At 32.9% G+C, this 19,109-nt stretch overlaps 1 protein-coding gene across 1 annotated transcript in view; it reads right to left on the bottom strand.

Moving 5' to 3' along the window:
• The window catches only part of LOC129908594 (serine/threonine-protein kinase Smg1), a 35,380-nt gene extending 23,899 nt beyond the window's left edge, over positions 1-11,481 (bottom strand). The window contains 3 exon segments of the mRNA XM_055985210.1: positions 1,926-5,497; positions 10,413-10,791; positions 10,857-11,481. Of these exon segments, the coding sequence (XP_055841185.1) occupies positions 1,926-5,497; positions 10,413-10,791; positions 10,857-11,280 (4,375 nt within the window). The 5' untranslated portion in view covers positions 11,281-11,481.
• Between the last annotated feature and the right edge of the window lie 7,628 nt (positions 11,482-19,109).

Raw genomic sequence — 19,109 nt, 5'->3', positions numbered from 1 at the left:
AAGGTAGAAAAACGCATTTTTGTATTGTTTTTATCTGGTTCTTGCACCAGTGGAGGGTTAACTCTTGGAAAGTTATAAAGACAACGAGAGCCCTACATAAAATGAAGAAATTTCAAACAAAGTTAATGCTGACGCAAAAGCTATAGTGACACTGTTGCTAGAAGAAAACCAATTAGTGAAACGGTTTTGGGAACATAGAATAAGAAATTTATTAAGATTGTTGTGCCTCCTTCCATACCTACCAGAGGAAATCGTCGTGCGTTGAACTCACCACACTTCAATTGTAATGTTTACTTTGATTGTCCACTCAGTATCATCTTTCTGATATTGTTTTGGGTCAATCAAAGTGCAATAAGACAATAATTGAATTGTGCTGACTCGTGCCGACGATTATCTACTGAGGAAGTTTAGCTCGCGACTTTTGATGATGATACTATCACAGTACCAAAATTCTGCTTTCTTTATTTAATTTCGCAAAGTGTTTATCGTATTTTTTGGTTATTCATTCTTAGTATCTCCCAGTAGATTTGACAAAACCAATGATCCTAGATTAACACTCTCTATTACCTGCCTGTTTTCCTAGATGACATTTGTGTTTAGTTGTAACAAAATCTCTTAGCACCAGTACCAGATCCATAGTAACCATGGCACTAACTTTCGTTCGTTTTTCTTTTGCCGGGAGTTTTCGCGATATTTTGTCATTCAATTTACTAATTGTCTTTGGTTTGTGAGCGTCAAAATAGAAGAAAGCAGACGCGAGTTTTGTGTTATATGTGACCGTTCTGTATTGCGACATTGACGACATTTATTAACACAAACCTTACTGCGATCAGGATAAGAAATTCCTTTTTAAATTCTTATATCATCACACTGAGAACACATCGCTGAAAAATCAGCAAAGAATTGGATAATTATGTTTGAGTTTTATGGTGGAGGTAAATTTATGAGACCTCTTTTGGAATTAATACATTGGTTAAACATTTTGGGTTCAGGTTAAAATAGTTCTTCATTTTGTGTGAATAATTTGAGTGAAGGAGCTTACATAACTCCGACAAGTTATTGTAAACAGAGATTTATTATGAATAGACGGAGCTGAGTGCAAACCAAAGGAACTTATTTCACAGTTTATTGCGAAGTGGACTGAGTTTCTTATTGTACTATGGTGAAAAATTAATTTAGATCGTTCAACCTATCATTGTTGACTTTACGAAAATTATACTTCTAGGGCCAGTTGTACAAACGTGGGTCAGCCTTGATTCAGGATTTTAACTGAACCACCGATTAAATATTTGTACAACTGGCTCCTAGTGTGGTAAAACATAAGTATTGAGATATTTCAAGCATCTTACTTAAAAATATTTGTTAGCTGTCGTTGAAGGTTATTTTTGATATTATTCATTTGAACGTGACCACAAGGGGCTTGAAGTCGGTATTTTTTGGGAAGGCATTTATAACAATCAATCAAATCTGAGTATCACATACAGACTTATCGTAGTAAGGTAGATTAACCCCTTGTCGACACACGGTTGCAAATTAGGTAGGACAAAAATAAAAAAAAATACGATTTTTTAAAAAAGTGGTCACAAAAAAAATATTCTTTTGGAATTGTGAATACAAAATTCGAATTGCTCGGAAAGTTCTACATCAATTCCATTTATGATTCTCAATAAAATATTGAGACCGAAAAAAGTTCTAGCGACATAAAAAAGTATAAACCAAATTCACACCCTTGTGCCTATCTCGTCACAAAAAAGAGGTGTGCTTACAGAGGGTTAAAATGATAGAGAGACGAATTTTGATCACAGGAAAGAACATTAAAAAGCAGTCTCTTATTGTATTTATTATTAGATAGTGACCTTTTTTCAATAAATATTATACACATGTTAAGTCTCTTATTTCTAACATTTAATCAATATTTTACTCACCTGAAATATCCGGTACACTAATAAGTAAATTCCTCAAATGCTGTTGACTATTACCACCATTCTTGTCATCCAACAAGAATTCATCAGAGAACTGTTGCGGCAACCATTCACTCAAAGTGAGTAACATTCTAGAAACAGTTTCAGGATACTGTGAAGCTTTTTGTGTAGACACTTGTTCGATAACTTGCAAACAACATGCAGATGCTAAAGCCACAGCATCACTTTGTCTTTCAGCATTCGTATACATACACTTGGACATTTCACTAAATCCCTGCAAAATTTCTGTATCACCAATATCAAGTCGTATTTCATTCTTCAAAACACTCGTAAATAATTCATCGATATTTTTACCAACTCCTTTGACTTGGAAAAACCTTTCCAATTCCAAACGACATAGTTTATGATTCCCATCCTTTCGAGCTATTGAAGCTACATTCAAATACATACTATGTTTAATATCACTTCCTTGTCGGCGAGCAAAGAACTGTGCCCAATTGACACATTTCGTAAGAGTCGCTGAATCTTCAGTTGCCAAATAAGCATCGAAAGTATCACATGCATCATTTTTATCAAGCAATTTACAAGCTACATGATTGAGGATAATAAAGTCATGTAAATGCTCACTGTTACGCTTTGCCATACTCTCTTGTAATCCCGCTTTGATAAGTTTCGCACAAACAGCCAAATCACTTCCATTCCCACTCAAAGTCAAAGAAGTTAGAGTACTTCGCAAAGAACTCAGCACTTTGTAGCATGAAAAATTCGAAGACAATTCATTGGGTTTAGTTTCGAGATTCTCCCATTTTGATAATTCCAACACTGAAATGTCTGCGTTATAGTCGTGGTACAAGTTCTCCATCACTTCCAACTGATTGGCACTCATACCAATTGCTGGCAGTGTATCTCTCTTATCAGACTGAAGATCATCTAATTGACTTCGTAATCTTGTCCATTGATTTGTGAAATACAAACAATCAAACATTTGATCACCCAAAAACTCCCGAACATGACTATCGATCTTCTCTTCGCTGGCCAAAACACTTGCATATCCATCGGCTGCTATTTCTCGCCGACCTGATGCATGTTCTGAGGCATATTTTATCCATTGATAGCGTTTTCCAGTCTTTAACTTAATCCACACATACAAACCCTGCAGGGAATCTGGTTCTTTGCATTTAAGCAGAGCCCAAACTAGAGACATAATGGTGTGATCAAAAATCATGTCATTGGTCTTCCCAGATGCGACTAAACTACGCAACATTGTCTCAGAATATCGTACCACCATTTGAGGTTCCATGCAGTGTATTGCTATAAGATTGACTGCAGTTCGAATACGATTGAACCACTCCTTGCAAGTTGGTGTATTAACTCGGAAGAAAGTTTTTGCTGGTTTTTCTGGTGCCTGAAGAGCAAATGCTGTACCCTCAGCAGCATTGTATATACATTTTTCTAGACACTCAAGGAATCCCAGGAGTATTCTGGCATGTTTCTCATTTGCTATCAATTCCTCATCACTCTGAATCCGTTCGGAATCTTTCAAAGCCAAAACTCTTGCATATTTCATAATAATCGATTCAATCTTCAAGAATGTATCTTGAGGTTTTCCCAACTTTGTTCGCAGTTTATTCTTCACACAGTAGCGTGCTGCTTCCCATTGAATCCATGACGTCAACATATATTGATTGCCCAAACTAGTTCGATAGTAATCAGATGCCTTTTCACGCATTTCAGCAATCCAACATTTTGGGAATATATCTCTTAGAAATCTCTCAATGGTTTTACCCTCCGTGCCGCTATTTAGTGATACCTTGTCAATAAAATCAGGAAAGTATCTTTCTTTGAGATTGGCTGTAAGCGGAGTTGAGATATACCATTGTTTTAATTCATTAGCTTTTACATGTTTCATTTTAAAAACACCCAATTCGAGACTGGGATTAAGAAGAGACACATTGAGTGGGAGACGTCCAAATACTCCACAATAGGCTTCTCTAACTCGAGCATTTGTCGATTGTAAATGTCCAATTGAAGCTCCTCTAATCAGCATTTGAGTTTTCGATCCAAGGAAATCATAAATTTGCAAAGTTGTAATGCATTCGGCACATTCGATTGGCAGCAGAATTGACGTCGTACAGAGGGAATCACAAATCTCAATGAAAGGCTGATGATCTTTTAAAATGTGTGCATTTTCTTTCGATTCACAGAGAAGATTATTCAGCCAATCGAGGATGATTTTCAAATTAACTTGGGATAGGTAACTTGCTTGAGAGAGAACCTCTGCCAAGAATTGTAGAATTCGAGTAAAATTCTCAGAAGTGGGACTGGATTCATCTAGAGATAATTTGGCAAAAAAATTATCTGCCAGCAGTCGACTGGACATTCGATAGTTGTGATTTTTTTGACAATGAGCTGATAGAAGGCTTATTAAAGCCGTATGAAGGGTAGGATTTGATGACCAGATTTTCATATTTGTCGATTGGCAGTTGGTTATGAGGAGTTCCAAAATCGATGGATTTAGAGCGTACATTCCAATAATCGAGGAAGTTTGTGTGGCAAGGTTTGCCAGTGCTGAGAAGTAAAAAGTGAGTACAGATTCAGCCTGTGCTATTGTATACACTGGTGGCAGGTCATTCTCGGTATTAATGGAATCGATAGATAGTTCAATGTCCAATAGAATGTGACGATAAGCTTCAAGGAGAAGTGGAACATTTTTAATCATTAAAATCTCATGATAAATCTTCACCAAGAGTTTAAAATTTCTTTCATTTTGGGTAAGTTTTGTGCGAGTAAGGAAGTTTCCATCCAATTTGAGAAGTGTCGATACAAGATTTATCGGTGTATTAGCTTTGAGTTGATTGACTATGGTGAGGACTAGGAACAATAAACTACCGACTAAAGTGACATCAAATTCATCCATGTTGTTAATTTCAATTCGAATGATTTCTTCGATATTCTCAACTAGCATTACATCATCCATTTTAGTGTAATTGCTAAAAATCAATGTGAAGAATTCATTAACCGAATAGACAGTTTCTCCGCAGGAACTATTTTTCAAACTTTGTTTAGCTGCTGAGGTGATAACAATGACGGCGGATTTTAATAGATTTTTGCCAACAGTAAAGGCAATAAATTCTTTTGGAGTTGCTAGGGATTTCATTATGGAATTAAAAGCTCCTATAAAAGCACCAACACTTAATTCGGGGCTGGCTAATGGTGACTTGCTATTGGAGTTGATATCATCACATGCTGATTGTATGTCTTCGAGAAATTGCCCTAGTAAACCAAATGTGAAATCTAACTTTTTCACAAAATACTCTGAGAGACTTTGAAGGACTGTGGAACAATAGTGTTTTAAAGATTGTGATTGTTCAGTTTCTAAATGCCAACCGACAATTATATCGACAATGTCGGTAAAGTGTTTTTCAAATGAACGTTTATAGTGTTTGGAGAATTCAACAATTGTATCGCTGACTGCCATGAAGTTATCAACGAGATCAGCATTTTCCAAGTATTCTTTGAGGATGATTAGTATACGTTCACTATAGACGGAAAGATCCTTGTTGACAGCATCGCAACTGTAATGAGAAACAACAAAAAATTGTTATTAGAGACATTTGATACCAAACGCAGCCCAATTTTGGTGATAGTTCGGCCATAACTACGTGTTCAATTTTCAAAGGAAGAAAACAAATTCCAAGCAATTTTTTAAGGAAAAGGGTGCGGTGACGAATTGAAGAAAGTTCTAAGCTCTCTCATCTGGGTATCAAATTCCATACTAGATATTTCTAGAACGACTTTCAGGAACTCTTTGATATTTCAAGCAATAGTTGTTGAAATTTATAAAAGCTTAAAATAAAGGCGGTGGTCACTTACGGTTAGGACGAGTCAAAAGGAAGGAAGGGTAACTTCAATAAGATTTTTTTCAAGTTTTTGCTCTAGGATCTAGGTATTCATCCAATGTTACATACATAAACCTTCTAAGATTTGAAAGGATTGAAGAATAAAAAGAATGCAGGTATAGCATTATTCTCCCAGAGTTATTACAAGCAGCTTAAACGAGATCGAGTAAATTGTTAGGGAAAAAAAGTAAGGACATCTAATTCAATTCGAAAACCGAGAGGGATCAGAAAATTGAAGAATTCAAGACTGCTACGTTGCAAATAAAATAATAAAAAAAAAAACACATAAGCTTACCCTCTCATTGGATACGTCTCCATGAAGGGGAATTGAAGGATTGGAAATTGACAAGGCAAGAAACAACAATTAGCCATGGAATCAACTTCTTTTTTTAAATTCAATGTAATATTTTTGGATAACTAGTAAGGAAAATGCAAAAAGGTACGACTAATTCGTTGTCATGGAGAATTCGTGCTTTTTAATAGGTGTAACATCTCAAAACCACATTCGATGTCATACGAAGTTGGTTCCAATGCTAACCTAGGGGCAGTGGCGTATTGAGGGGGCGGCTCAGGGGGCTCAAGCCCCCCCCAAGCCTCCAAAATCATGTTATTATTTAGCTGATTTCATCATAATCTACATGATTAACTGAAACTTCTTCGTAAATCGTAGAGATTTAGAGGCAGTTCAAGCAGCTCGAGCCCCCTCCAAATTCTAAAATGGTTGTTTGTGTTTATTTGAGTAAGTGCCTTAGTTGACGTTGAGGTTTCGGATTTTCAGGATTTTAGTCCAATTCAGAATTCTTCAAATAACACGGTGTTACAAAAATGAGGTTTCAAAATATACGCGGGCGGAGACCTATCAGGTTTTGTAGAGCTAGTCGCACTGAATACGAAACGGTATTTGAAAATCCCCTAACACCCCCAAAATCTGGAGTTACGGGCAAAAAACGGTTTTTTGGACCTTCACCCATTGAAAAAATTCTAGTTTCGACAATTTTTTACCCATTTTCGATTTTTTTACAGTTTCTGATAAAAGATAAATATACCTTTTCAACAATGTATAGAACATGTAACTCGGTTAAACCACTTAGAATTTATAAGCTATCAAAGTTCAAAAATTCCATTTTTTTCGTCATTTGCCCAACTTCGGCATCAATTTAAAGTATATGTTTTCAAAACAACATGCTATTTAAAAAATATATTCTAAAACTATATCTATTTCCAAATTCAAAAATAATATTTTTCTCAAAGATATTGGAAATACAAATTTTTTCTATCTCAATATCTTAGTGGTCAACATAACTAATGGTTTATTTAAGCAAATTCCAGTTTGTGCTTCTGATTTGTATTAAAAAAAGAACATATTATTAAAAAATATATATTTCGGATTAAACATCAAAAGAATTTCATTGAAAATTAGTTTTTGAGACTTTTACGTTCTGCATTTCACTTTTTGAGCATTCACTTGCGTTGCCGATAGTGAAATTAGGTGTTCTACATTTTTTCGCTCATTTCGATTTTCTGATCGAATTCAATTCACTTTGTTTCTGCTCGTGAACTTGGTATCTTTTTCAATGAATCTCCAATTTTTGGGCAAAATATTATCAAAACTTATATTTTTATTGTTTTGTAATGTTTATTTGTTGTTAATTTAATACAAAATAAATAAAACACATGAGGCATTAAATATCATGCCTCTGTGTTTGCAACCTCATTCGCTTTACACTTTATCTAATTCATTTTTCTTTGAAAATTTGCAATAATATCGCCCATGTTCTGCATTTCACTTACATATTTCATATGTCTCGCAAAATGTGACTTCTTATTTTTTCTTTTAAATTCTGCTTTTTTCCAATAAAGTTGCCAATAAAATTGCATCCATGTTCAAAGTAGCAGTAATTTAACTTTAGAAACAAAATAAAAATGGATGATCCTTCAGTTTTGACAGTTCGAAGCATTTTCGAAGTTTTCGAAATCGATCGAAGATCAATTTCACGTGAAATTGAAAAGTGATGCCAGTTCACTTTCGGTCGAATTGCGGAAATATGGGCATTTATACCGAAAAAAGTGATGAGTATACTCAAAAACTAGACGTGATAGGAATAAATCTGTAAACAGTTTTGAATTCAGCACATGAAAAAGTTCGAACGAAAATGTGTTTTTTTTTACAGATAACTAAACACCTTGCTGTTTGTGTAAAATGTTTGGGATACAAGAACTTGGAAAAATAGCTACTTTGAATGTGAAAGGAGACAGTAGTACGAAGTTGTCGGGAGCAGTAAAATGCTACTATACAGCTTTCAGTACCGCAGCACAGCGCTTTTCTCTCGATCAAAGATGAATAAAAAAAGAGACAAATTTGTAGTACATTTACCTTATCAAAAATTTTTGAAAAATTTTTGAGCCCCCCCCCCCCCCCCCCCAAATTTTTTTCTGGATACGCCACTGCCTAGGGGAGTGGGTTCGAACCGAACTTTAGGCAGCATTAGACACTAGAAGCCACCCGTTAGGTATGTTCATTACAAACCACTTTCTGTGAAATGACCACATATTTGATTTCTCTTCTGTATACTTCCTCTGTTTTACTCACAATTTTTTAGCAACTGCAACAACCAACAAATCGTGGAGAAACATCATTCTGGTATTATTAGGCAAACAACCAAATCATCACTACATATTTTGTAGAAAATAATTTGTTAAGGTTTCAACTTGGGTAAGGGTAAACCTATAAAGCATTTTATAATATTCTGTTGACTCAACGGGAGCAAAAATATTTAAATATTCAGCCATTGTGATTGCTGAGACTGACAATTTTCAGTTCCAACATTTTACGAGCTTTGCTTTATTTGAATACAGCTTTTTTTTTGCAAACAGAAATTTTTCAAATGAGATAGGTCTCTAAAATCATCTCATTTATGTGAGATTTGTTTTAAAGAAAGTCCTATTATTACATTATGTCACTTGTGATCTTAAATTCAAGGTATGGAATAAAATGTTTGTGGGAAGATTTCGGGAGAGATTTGCTGAAGTCTGTCTGCCAACCCGCGAACCTTTTAGAGGTGAGTCATAAATTTTCATGAGTAAAATCTTCTTTACAGCACTTGCGGAGGTAGTGAGCTTTGTCAGACCTGCGTTAAGTGCCCAAAGATACTTGACTTATATCCTCCAATATCATGCGGTTCCAATCACCCAAAATTAGTCCACAATTTAGTCTGATGCAAAATAATGCATGCTAGTGGTTAGAGAATATCTTCAAGATTTTAATATCCCTTCTTTGGATTGACACAACATAAATTCGGATTTAATTTCAATAGAACAGGAAATGTTGAAGAGAAGCATTCGCAGCCGAAATCCACCTTCATCAACTGAAAACTGCAGTGAAAGAAGAGTAAGAACAACTTCAAAAGTTAGTTCCTGGAATGAACGACTCCAAGGGCTAATTTCACTATTTCACAGCTTACTACATTGTTTACAACAGCTACATCAATGACTTTAAACATTTAAACACAAAAAGTGTGCGTCAATTTAGAGCTGGAGTGTATATTCCAAATTATATTTGGGAACTGGCTAGCCTTAAAAGTTTAGAACCGCTGCCCTAGGAAACTGCTCTGCTACTACATATTATACTAATACTAAAGTAAAACTGTATGCACAGAAAAATAGGAAGTGAATTTTTTCGATTCATGTGAATCAAATAGCAGAATAGGTCTATTTGAAGTTGAACACGACAAGGAATGGGCACTTCTTCCTGAAAAGGAGGTCGGGGCAGTGCTGCCATTTCGAAATTTAAAAAAACATGATAAAAAACATGATTTCACTTCAAAAAACATGATTTATAAAAAAAACAAAATTTGAAAGAAAATGAACAACCTCTAGGTTGTTTTATTCCCACTTGGGGGGAATAAAACAAATTATTTCGAGTTCATTTTAGAAAATTGTATTAATAAAGTATCAAAGGTATAACTACACAGGGTACTTTTTGCAAAAATTCTTAAAGTGAAAATTTTCAAACTCATTTTTTAATGCAGAATTCTTAAATCTTGACTTCAAAACGTTTATAGTTTTTTTTTTTCGGGAAAAATTGCCCTTTGTAGGAAAAAATAATTATTTGCTTTTGTAATTTTCCCACTTTTTTCAAAAGGTGGCCATTGTAGTTATAACTTAAATTACAAAAATGGCGGGAATAAAACTTGAAAACATAAATAAGTTTATAATTTGTACTCATTTAAGGTTAATTTCATATATACATACTTCATGTAGGTATTGAATAACTTTTTAAAAATAACAGTTCACCTAGTGAAAAAGATTGCTGGTTTACAAAAAGATTATAAAGATTTTTCTCTTGGATTGAAATAAAACATGATTTTGGGCACGAAAACATTAAAACATGATTTTAGTTCAAAAAACATGAAAATCATGCTAAATCATGATTTCTGGCAGCCCTGGGTCGGGGGTAAACTTAAAGGTCAGGTTATCACCCAACGTTGAATAACTCAGGAATAAGTGAATTTGTCAATAACGAATAAATTTGTAAAATCTTGCATAATAAAATATTTTCTGATTCATTGAACACCTATCAAATAAGTCTTACCTAAAAGTCGTCTTCAACGACAGCATTAGATACTTTTGAATACTTCGACTTGCCGCATAATTCTTCACAATATAATTCTTATATATAGGAAAGTCAGCTCGATTAACATATCCCATTAATCCAAATATAGTTGCCATCTGTCTAAGACACGGCATCGGAGCTTGTTTCAAAATAATCATAATTTGTTCGGCCAAAGTATCAAACGAACGACAAATATACTGCATATTTGACTGATTCCTTACAGCAGTCTCCAATTTACCACACAATTCCAAAGCACTTGCACTTGTATTCTCATCCAGCAATCGACGAAGTATTTTCGATATTCGCATATCCTCACTCAAAAGCATCATGAATGGAGTCATTTTTTTATTACGATTTGCTGGAAAGTAAAGAAAAAAGTAACAATTAGAAATCATAGCTAAGTAAAAGAATATGTAAACAAACAATTGCCACTGTTGCCACTTGGACCTGCTCCAGATCCACCACGATGCCCGCCATCGTCTGGAATATATCGCTCAAAAGTGCGAGAATTGAATGTCTTCGGCCCATCGACAACAGAATTTGTGTCAGTCCCTCGAACCATGGTATTTGCAGTGTTTGTATTTTGTTGTTGTAATCGCTTGGGTAAGTCATCTCCTCCGCCACTATTATTTGTCCAATTATACTGACCATTTAGTTCAGGTTTCAAGGAATTCTCCAAATTGGATTTTTTAATAGCAGTCACTTCCATAGAACCCATGGTTTTAGTCGATCGTTGATTGAAAATGTTGGGATAATCATAATCAGCATGGTTGTTGGATTGAGATTGGTCCTTGGAGGAAATAATTCGCTTTTGTGGCACATTTTCAGAGTCTGAATCTTTTTGCATTACAATTGGCAGGGGAAATTTTAAAACAATGAATTACATTAGTTAGTTAATGTTGGGTTCTTTTCAGATTTATGTAATTTGAATATTGATTTGTAAAAATGTTTTTGTAAGTGGTTTTTTTTTCTTTATTTTATAAATTTAAGGAAAATCTTCGAGAGAAAGAAATTCGCGGTTGACAATTTTTGCAGTTGCTTTTTTTGATAGCTTGACAGCTAGAAAATATATGACAGTTGTCATTTAAGGTGATTGCACAAGAATTTTGGAAAATGTCAGGTGTCAGGTTTTTTGCGTTCAGGGTTATGAGTAATAAGGGAATGTTTGCACTTGTTACAATCATAAAACAGTTTTTAGCCCAATTTGAATTCAGAAATGGTTCGTTTATTTTCTGGATTGATTTGATTTTTCAAGTGTAAACCTTTAGCAAATTGACACAATATTAATTTCAAGATAATTTGTGATTTTATTTTTTATTGATACGGCATTTTTAGGTGGGTTCGAACTACGGCATACGTTCGTTAACGTTTTGACTACAGTGGACTTTCTCTAAGGGCCAGTTGTACAAATATTTAATCCGTGGATCAGCAACTGTAATCTTCTGAAATCGGTAGCAAGGCTGAAGTTTAGCACTGGTTCAAGGTTCATATATCTCGAAATAGCCACATTCATGCTTGAACCGAAGTTGACCCGCAGCTAATCCGCCGATATCGGTGGGTTAAATTCCTGAACCAAGGCTGACCCACGTTTGTACAACTGGCCCTAACTTGAACATACCATAACTTGAACAATCCAATAACTTGAAAATCCTATTTTGCTGAACTTTTTTATTGCTGACTCTATAAGTTGAATATTTTAAATATTCGAAGCTCTTTAAGTTGAACAAATAAATATTGTATTTCAACAGAAGTTTGAATTTCCTCAATATAGGATACTACTTTTGTAATCGTGTTGTGTGTCATTTACATTAATTTATAATAACAAATTGAATTCATACAAAACGAAGACTTTTTTATATGTTCCAGTAACTTGAACAATCCAATAACTTGAACAGGCCTGGTTTCGTATGTGTTCAAGTTAGCGAGATTCCACTGTATTGTTTTTTTTTATCCCACTTGATCCATATAGATTATAAATTAACACGGATCACGATTCGTGATGAAAAGCAGGATCTCATGTAGTTGTTGTAATACGTGTTAATTAATGATATATATGCCCGACAAACGATTTTACTTCTGTAAAGCTTTATACATGCTTCTTTTGTTTCTATAAAGCTTTATAGAAGCAAAATTGCTAGTTGGGTGGATCAAATGGGATAGTAATAAATTGCACGACTGGGGTCGCACGTACTTGCCCTTATGCTTAAAGTTACTCTAATGTTAAAGCTTTTTTTCAAGAAATTTAAAATTTGATATTTTAAAGAAATTTCATAAATAGTAGGTATACCAAAATTAAATCTGTTTTTATAATTAATTAAACACCGTTTTAAATGATCTTATACCAAAAACCAAGTATGCCATTTTATGTCTTGTATAAATAGGTATTTTTTGAAAAAAAAAATTTGAAAATCGTTGGAGCCGTTTTTTTAAAAAATAATTTTATATAAAAATTTTTTAACATTTTTCAAAAAAAAAGTTGGTAAGCCATTTTGAAGACATAATTAATTTACACATTAAAACGAAATTTAAAAATTTTTAGTCAACCCGTTTTCAAACAATTGATTTTTCAAAAAAAAAAAAATTGAAATATTTTTTAAAAATCCAAAATTGTGTTTTTTAAAAATTTTCTTAAATTTTAATATTACCTTTACTTAAGCGCTCTTGTGTACAAATTTTCGTTGAAAGCGGGTTAGTCTTGTACGAGATATTCTTAAATAAAAAAAAAATTATGTGTGCAATTCACACGTGGTAGAAGTGAAACCTTGAAAAATCAAAAAATCGAAAAAGTCTACCTTTTTTATTCTATCACCTTTAAATCCACCCACCTATAATAAATTTTATATCAGGCGAAAGCTTATTGTTTCAGCTCAAAATATTTATATCGACCATGTCTATACAACATCTACAAAAAGAGTTAGAATTTTTTGAACCCAATCAATTTTTTCATCAAAAAAGTACAAAAATCAATCTTTTTCTCCCATTAAATCTATTTTTTTAAATGACAACCTATGATAAATTTTATATCATCTGAAAGCTTATTTCACTTTTTATATGACGTATCAATCATATTTCTACCATGCCTACAAAAAAAGTAAGATTTTTTTAAGTCCAACCATGTCGATATTTCAAACTGTACTTCCTACACTGGTGGCAGGTCATTGGCAACAGATCTCCACAGGTGTTTTGAGGTATTTTTCAATTTAAGATTGTGTAACTTGTAGAGCACGTATCCGTTATGTGTGATATATCAAATAAAAGGTTATACTATCAGCATGCGTATTAAAGTTAAATCAAATTTGTATGTGCACTAGATTAAAAGATCAAAAGAAAAAGAACATCTTTGTACCGTTATCTCAGGATTTTGAATATGAAATTAATTGAAATTTTGTACAATTATAGTTAATTTAATTACCAATCCACAGTACCAATTTCATTCATCTATCTATTAAAACAAAAAAGTTATAACAAGTTGAAGTCGTGTCGCGTTTTCGTTTCATCTTGTTTCAAATCACTACGATACTAAAGAAGTTTTCACTTCAAAAACCGTTCTATGACAGGTACCGTTAATAACGGTACAAAAAGTATTTTTTTATTTCAAAAGTTGGCTCTCATGTGTAATCCTACACACAAAAATTTTATTCAATATCGTTAGAGCCGTTTTTAGAGCCAAGTTTGAAGAAAATCACTTCACTCGTTAAGGCTGCAGCTCCAGATAGAGACAGACACACAGATAGACACACAGACAGGCAGACAGAATTGCCGGACACACTTAGTCCGACTGATCTGTTTGCTCTAGAATTTTGATATGGTCTTACGATTCAAATATATTATAGTATTTAAATATTTTTGATTTCCACACACAAGAATCTTGTGTCGACTTTTCACAAGTCGAATCTAGCCGCACAATATGTAGCCGTCGACTATGTCGCATGGCAAAATTCGAGTCATGAAAATTCGACATTACTGAGTTTAATAAACACACAAAAAAAGACTATAATTTAGAAAAAATCGTATACCAACATTCCAAGGAATTCATTGAACCGACTCTATTTGGAAAGGCACACACGAATCCAATTTTTTGAATTTTCAAAAAGGGTTATATTTGCAGTGCTAATAATTTTTTTTTTGCTTCCAAAATTATTTAAAAAACTGCACTGCCAATGGAGGATTTTCTAGAAAACGGTCGAAATAGAAAGAGTGCGAAGCTGTGTAGTGATAAACAAAATAACAATTCAGTTTTTACAGAGTTTTTTCACTTTATCACTTCACAGGCACCTCTAATGCGATTCTGTGAATCGAACAATAAAATGTGTATTTTTTGTTTTAATTTTTTTAATAAATTTAATAAATTATTAAGTACAAATGCAATTATGTGGTTTAAAACAGGCATTTTCATCATCAAATTCAAAAATACAAATGTATTCAAGAGAAAAACAATATTTTGTGTACTTGCAAATCTGGACAGCATTCGGAAAACAACTTTAGCCTGACAAAAAACAATTACAATAAAACAATGGTATTGCTCTAATAGAAAATGCATCCAAATCATCTTCCGAGGGGTTCCTCAAACATGTTTATCACAAAATAATTTGTTGTGATAAATATTTTGTTATGTGAAGATATTTGTTTTATTTTCATCACAAAACTTAAATGGAATTCGGTTTGAAGCTGTGAATTTTTTTTTATATCACAATATCACAGAACGAGAACCGGCCCTCCAGAAGGTCAATTCTCGTTCTGTGAAGCTTTGAAGCTATAAAAAAATTGAATTTCAGTTTTGACGGCGTTTTTTTTTTTTTTTCATTTTATCACTTCACAGAGGCACCCCTACCCTAATGCGATTCCCAAACTCAGTGTGATAAAAGTGTGTTCTAAAAAGTACTAAATGAAAAATTCTATCATTTATATTTCATTTCTGAGCAATCATTCGAAGTTGTTCTTTACAATAGAATTTGTTTGTGATAAAAATTTTGTTTGCACAAAACAAGAATCGAATTCAATGTAAGGCTGTGATATTTTTGTTTCATTTCAAAATATCACAGAACGAGAACCGACCCTCAGATTTACTTATGATCGTTTTAGGAAGATCTTTTGCTTGATTTCATATAATCCAGACGAAATCAAAAGCTAGCGGTGAAAGCTTTGTAATTGGTAATAGTCTTGAAAAGCCTGCAATAAGAAATAGTATACAAAATATAACAAAAAACTAATAAGAATTAAACCCTTCTTTTCTATATCAATTATAAAAATTACATAGGTCTATTGTAATTTATATTCTTTTAATGCTGTTTCATTCATAAGCTGTTTTTTATTTATTCACATTAATAATAAAATAATCGCTAATATTATGTAATGTAATCTGCATATGAGCAATTACTTTAACTCGCACTAATAAAAAAAAATTAATTCTGACAATTAAAATTGCATAATTTTAGAAATTTGAATTCATCCGATCATGTTCTTATGCATTATCGTATGAAAATAATGCTTGCACAAAAACCGAGACAAAATAATAATAATGAGACTGTGGGATGTAAGGAAGGTGTTTTACATATACATAATATGTGTATTTAAATTATGTTGACAAAGTCAATCACATGGTAATATTAAAGAGTATTATGTAAATTGTACAATAATTCAATGTTAATGCATTTTCTTTTCGAAATTGAGATGAGGTTTTGCTGTTATAATCAAGCAAGAGTCATTGTAGGCGTTCATGGTGCATTGTTTGTCTGAACTTAAAAATTAGGTTAATTTTTTGGCTTTTAGGTAGGTTTGTTTATTTGTTTTTATAATTAATTGTTAGCGTGGGGTGTGTGCATATTTCCCTTAAGATTTAATTTTTGAAGTTATACTTCTTTTAGCGCTTTATACACTATTCAAATTTAAAATTCAGCGGCCATTTTGGAACTAATGTTTTTGGTTTTGATATGTCAAATTCTATTTAATATGTAAAAATTAGGTTTGTTTGCTTTTTATATTTTCCAGTATTAAACAATTCTGTTTGTTTACCCATCATCTGGTTTTATCGTTAAATTTAATTTTAAATACAAATAAGACCCCAGGCCGGGCCTCAAAGCCTTCACCATAACTTCAATGAATCTAAAAAAAAAACAACTTTTTCATAGCAATTATTTAATTTATTTTATTTCTATAAAGTTTTTGTTTACATTTTACAAAAAAAACCAAAATCTCTTAATCGATACGCATATCTCTGTCGCGACACATTCATTGCTACTCATAGTGAAAAGCTATTTTTTCTGATAAGAACAAAACAAAAAAAAAGTTAAAGAACTAAATTGCATAAAAAGATATATTTTCCAGATAAATTATTATCTGTACAGAACCTAACTACTTGATTTGAATTCATAACAACTTTGTTGCCGTTCAGAGGAGCACTATAACAGCAGCACCAATAACGTGGTGCTTGCGGTTATGAATTATTGATTTGTTTGGAGTTTTTTTTTTCGTTCGTGTGGAGTGGGCATTTAGCTGTCAAAGCCAGAGCGGGCAATCTAAGTGCTTATTTGACTTTAAATATTTTATTATTTTTTTTTTATTTTGCCCCTATTTGTCAAAAGTTTTCAACTTATACGTCAAATGACAGTTATTTTTTTTTTTTTTATAATTTGTATGCCATTTCTGCTGTGTTGGGTTAGATAAGTGCGCACACTTCAGATTCTAATTCGCATTCCAACGGATTGTCACTTTTATTTTTTGTTGTCCTTAATTGTCATTCAGCAAATAATTCTCTGATGGGTGATCTGATGATAGTAAGATAAAGAACGGATCTATATGATTTATTTTTCGAACTTAAAATAGAATTCCTATTTCGAATCGAAATTATAATTTCTATAAAAGATTACCTGATGTCTGAGATCTAAAGGTGTGCAAGCACCATGATTCTGAATTTATGGTCTTTTTTTTTGTTTTATCCCGACATATCGATCGGCAGGCACAGGCAAGTGTTTTTGTGGTCATAAATTACTGTTTGTGATATACCTAATTGAAAACAATTGTTTTTCGATTTTACACCCTCTTGAAGTTCCATTGTACCTGGCACCTAGCGATCCTTTCAATGCGTATACCCAAATTACATCTGACGCTTTGTGTGACATTAAACTCTATGTTGGTCCCTTTTCGCTAGGATCGTCCTTCTTGTGAGTTATTATTTCTTATTGACGCTTATGGCGCTTCTAAGTCTGGCGAACACACTGACAACAGACGTTTTTGGTCCGTGAATTTCGGATAAGGACTCAAGGGGATTCCATTGTTGCCAATTCCATAGCCACTCGAGAAAATCCTCGCCGCGATTTTTTGGGTTTTATGACGACTTTTTGTATTTTCAAGTACCTTCACATAGTACAACTCGCAGGTACCTAAAATTTCAAGCATCATCAATCTGGTGCTCGTATATAGTTTCTTAGAAGTCAGGAATTAGGAAAAACGCACCTTGTCATGAATAACAGGAATATATAGAGTTTTCCATGGCACTGGTAGATACGTCGAGAAATAATTACAACTGATGTCCTGCTGAGTTTTCGAGTGTTGTTTATTGTTCATTGTTTTTTTGGGATTAAATCTTTACGCCTTCACTGAATGCGAATTCGAATAGACTCTCGGTCCAAAAGTCGATAGTATTCATTCTCAAGTGGTTATTAAGCAGATTGCATTGTTCGATTTGAAGTGTTTTCTTTTGTTTTGCGAGCATTGTTAGCCTGAACGCAGGATCTTTTGTTTGAAAGTGTTGTAAAAGTTACGAAAAATCTAAAGAAAAAGAGCATATATTTGTCTAATACAAAAAACATTTGAAAAGTAACTATTTTTGAGAGAAAAGATGAAGAGAAGAAGTGCCAGGAAAATTAAAAAGGTGTGAGGTATTTATAATATCTTTGGTCTTTTCTCTTTGGAAGCAGCTGATAACTAATTTTTGAGTATGACCTTAAACAAATAGGATTTGAAAGTTTCTTTAATAAATTTGTTATTGAATGTTAAGATTTTTTGTCCTTAATGAAAAATTTTGAAGGAAAAAAGGGTACAATTTTAATATTATTTACTTACCTTCTTTTGTAAAAGGATTGCGTTAACATTTTTGAATAGTTCATTTTAAATTCACTAAAAAAGTATCAAAGAATACATAAATGTATTCATTTGAATATCTTTAACGATCTTACTATTGAAAAACTGAAGATGTTCTATAATAGATGAAGGTTCTTATATTAGCATCAGGTTTCTCCCTCAATAAAAAAGAACTTAAAGTTTGTATGTTGTGGTTTACAGAAACTTTTTTTTAAACTTATACATTTTTGACCCTTCAGATTGTTGTTGTTAATAGCATAAAATGTTTACATAGTACAATACTGAGTTTTATTATCAATTAAACAAATATAACCGTGACATTTTAACTATTTATTGATATTGAAAAATATCAGCATTCACTATTTTTTTTTTTAGTGTATATTTTCAAATTCAAAATTCTTTATTTATACCTAAATTCATTAGAAAAAAGCTTTATTACTGTTTATCAGTGGTTTTAGTCAAGTACAACTTCATTAAGCGAAAAAAAATTCTCATGAGCGGTTTTTGAAGGTAAATACCCCTATGTGCACCGTCATATATGATATAACTAAAATTTAGCTCATACATACAAATTATCGAAAAAATTTAGCAGGGCTA

Source organism: Episyrphus balteatus, chromosome 2, assembly GCF_945859705.1.
Source record: "Episyrphus balteatus chromosome 2, idEpiBalt1.1, whole genome shotgun sequence".
Classification (NCBI taxonomy): domain Eukaryota; kingdom Metazoa; phylum Arthropoda; class Insecta; order Diptera; family Syrphidae; genus Episyrphus; species Episyrphus balteatus.
The sequence above is the reverse complement of the archived record's forward strand: the minus strand, read 5'-3'. Positions and strand labels throughout refer to the sequence as shown.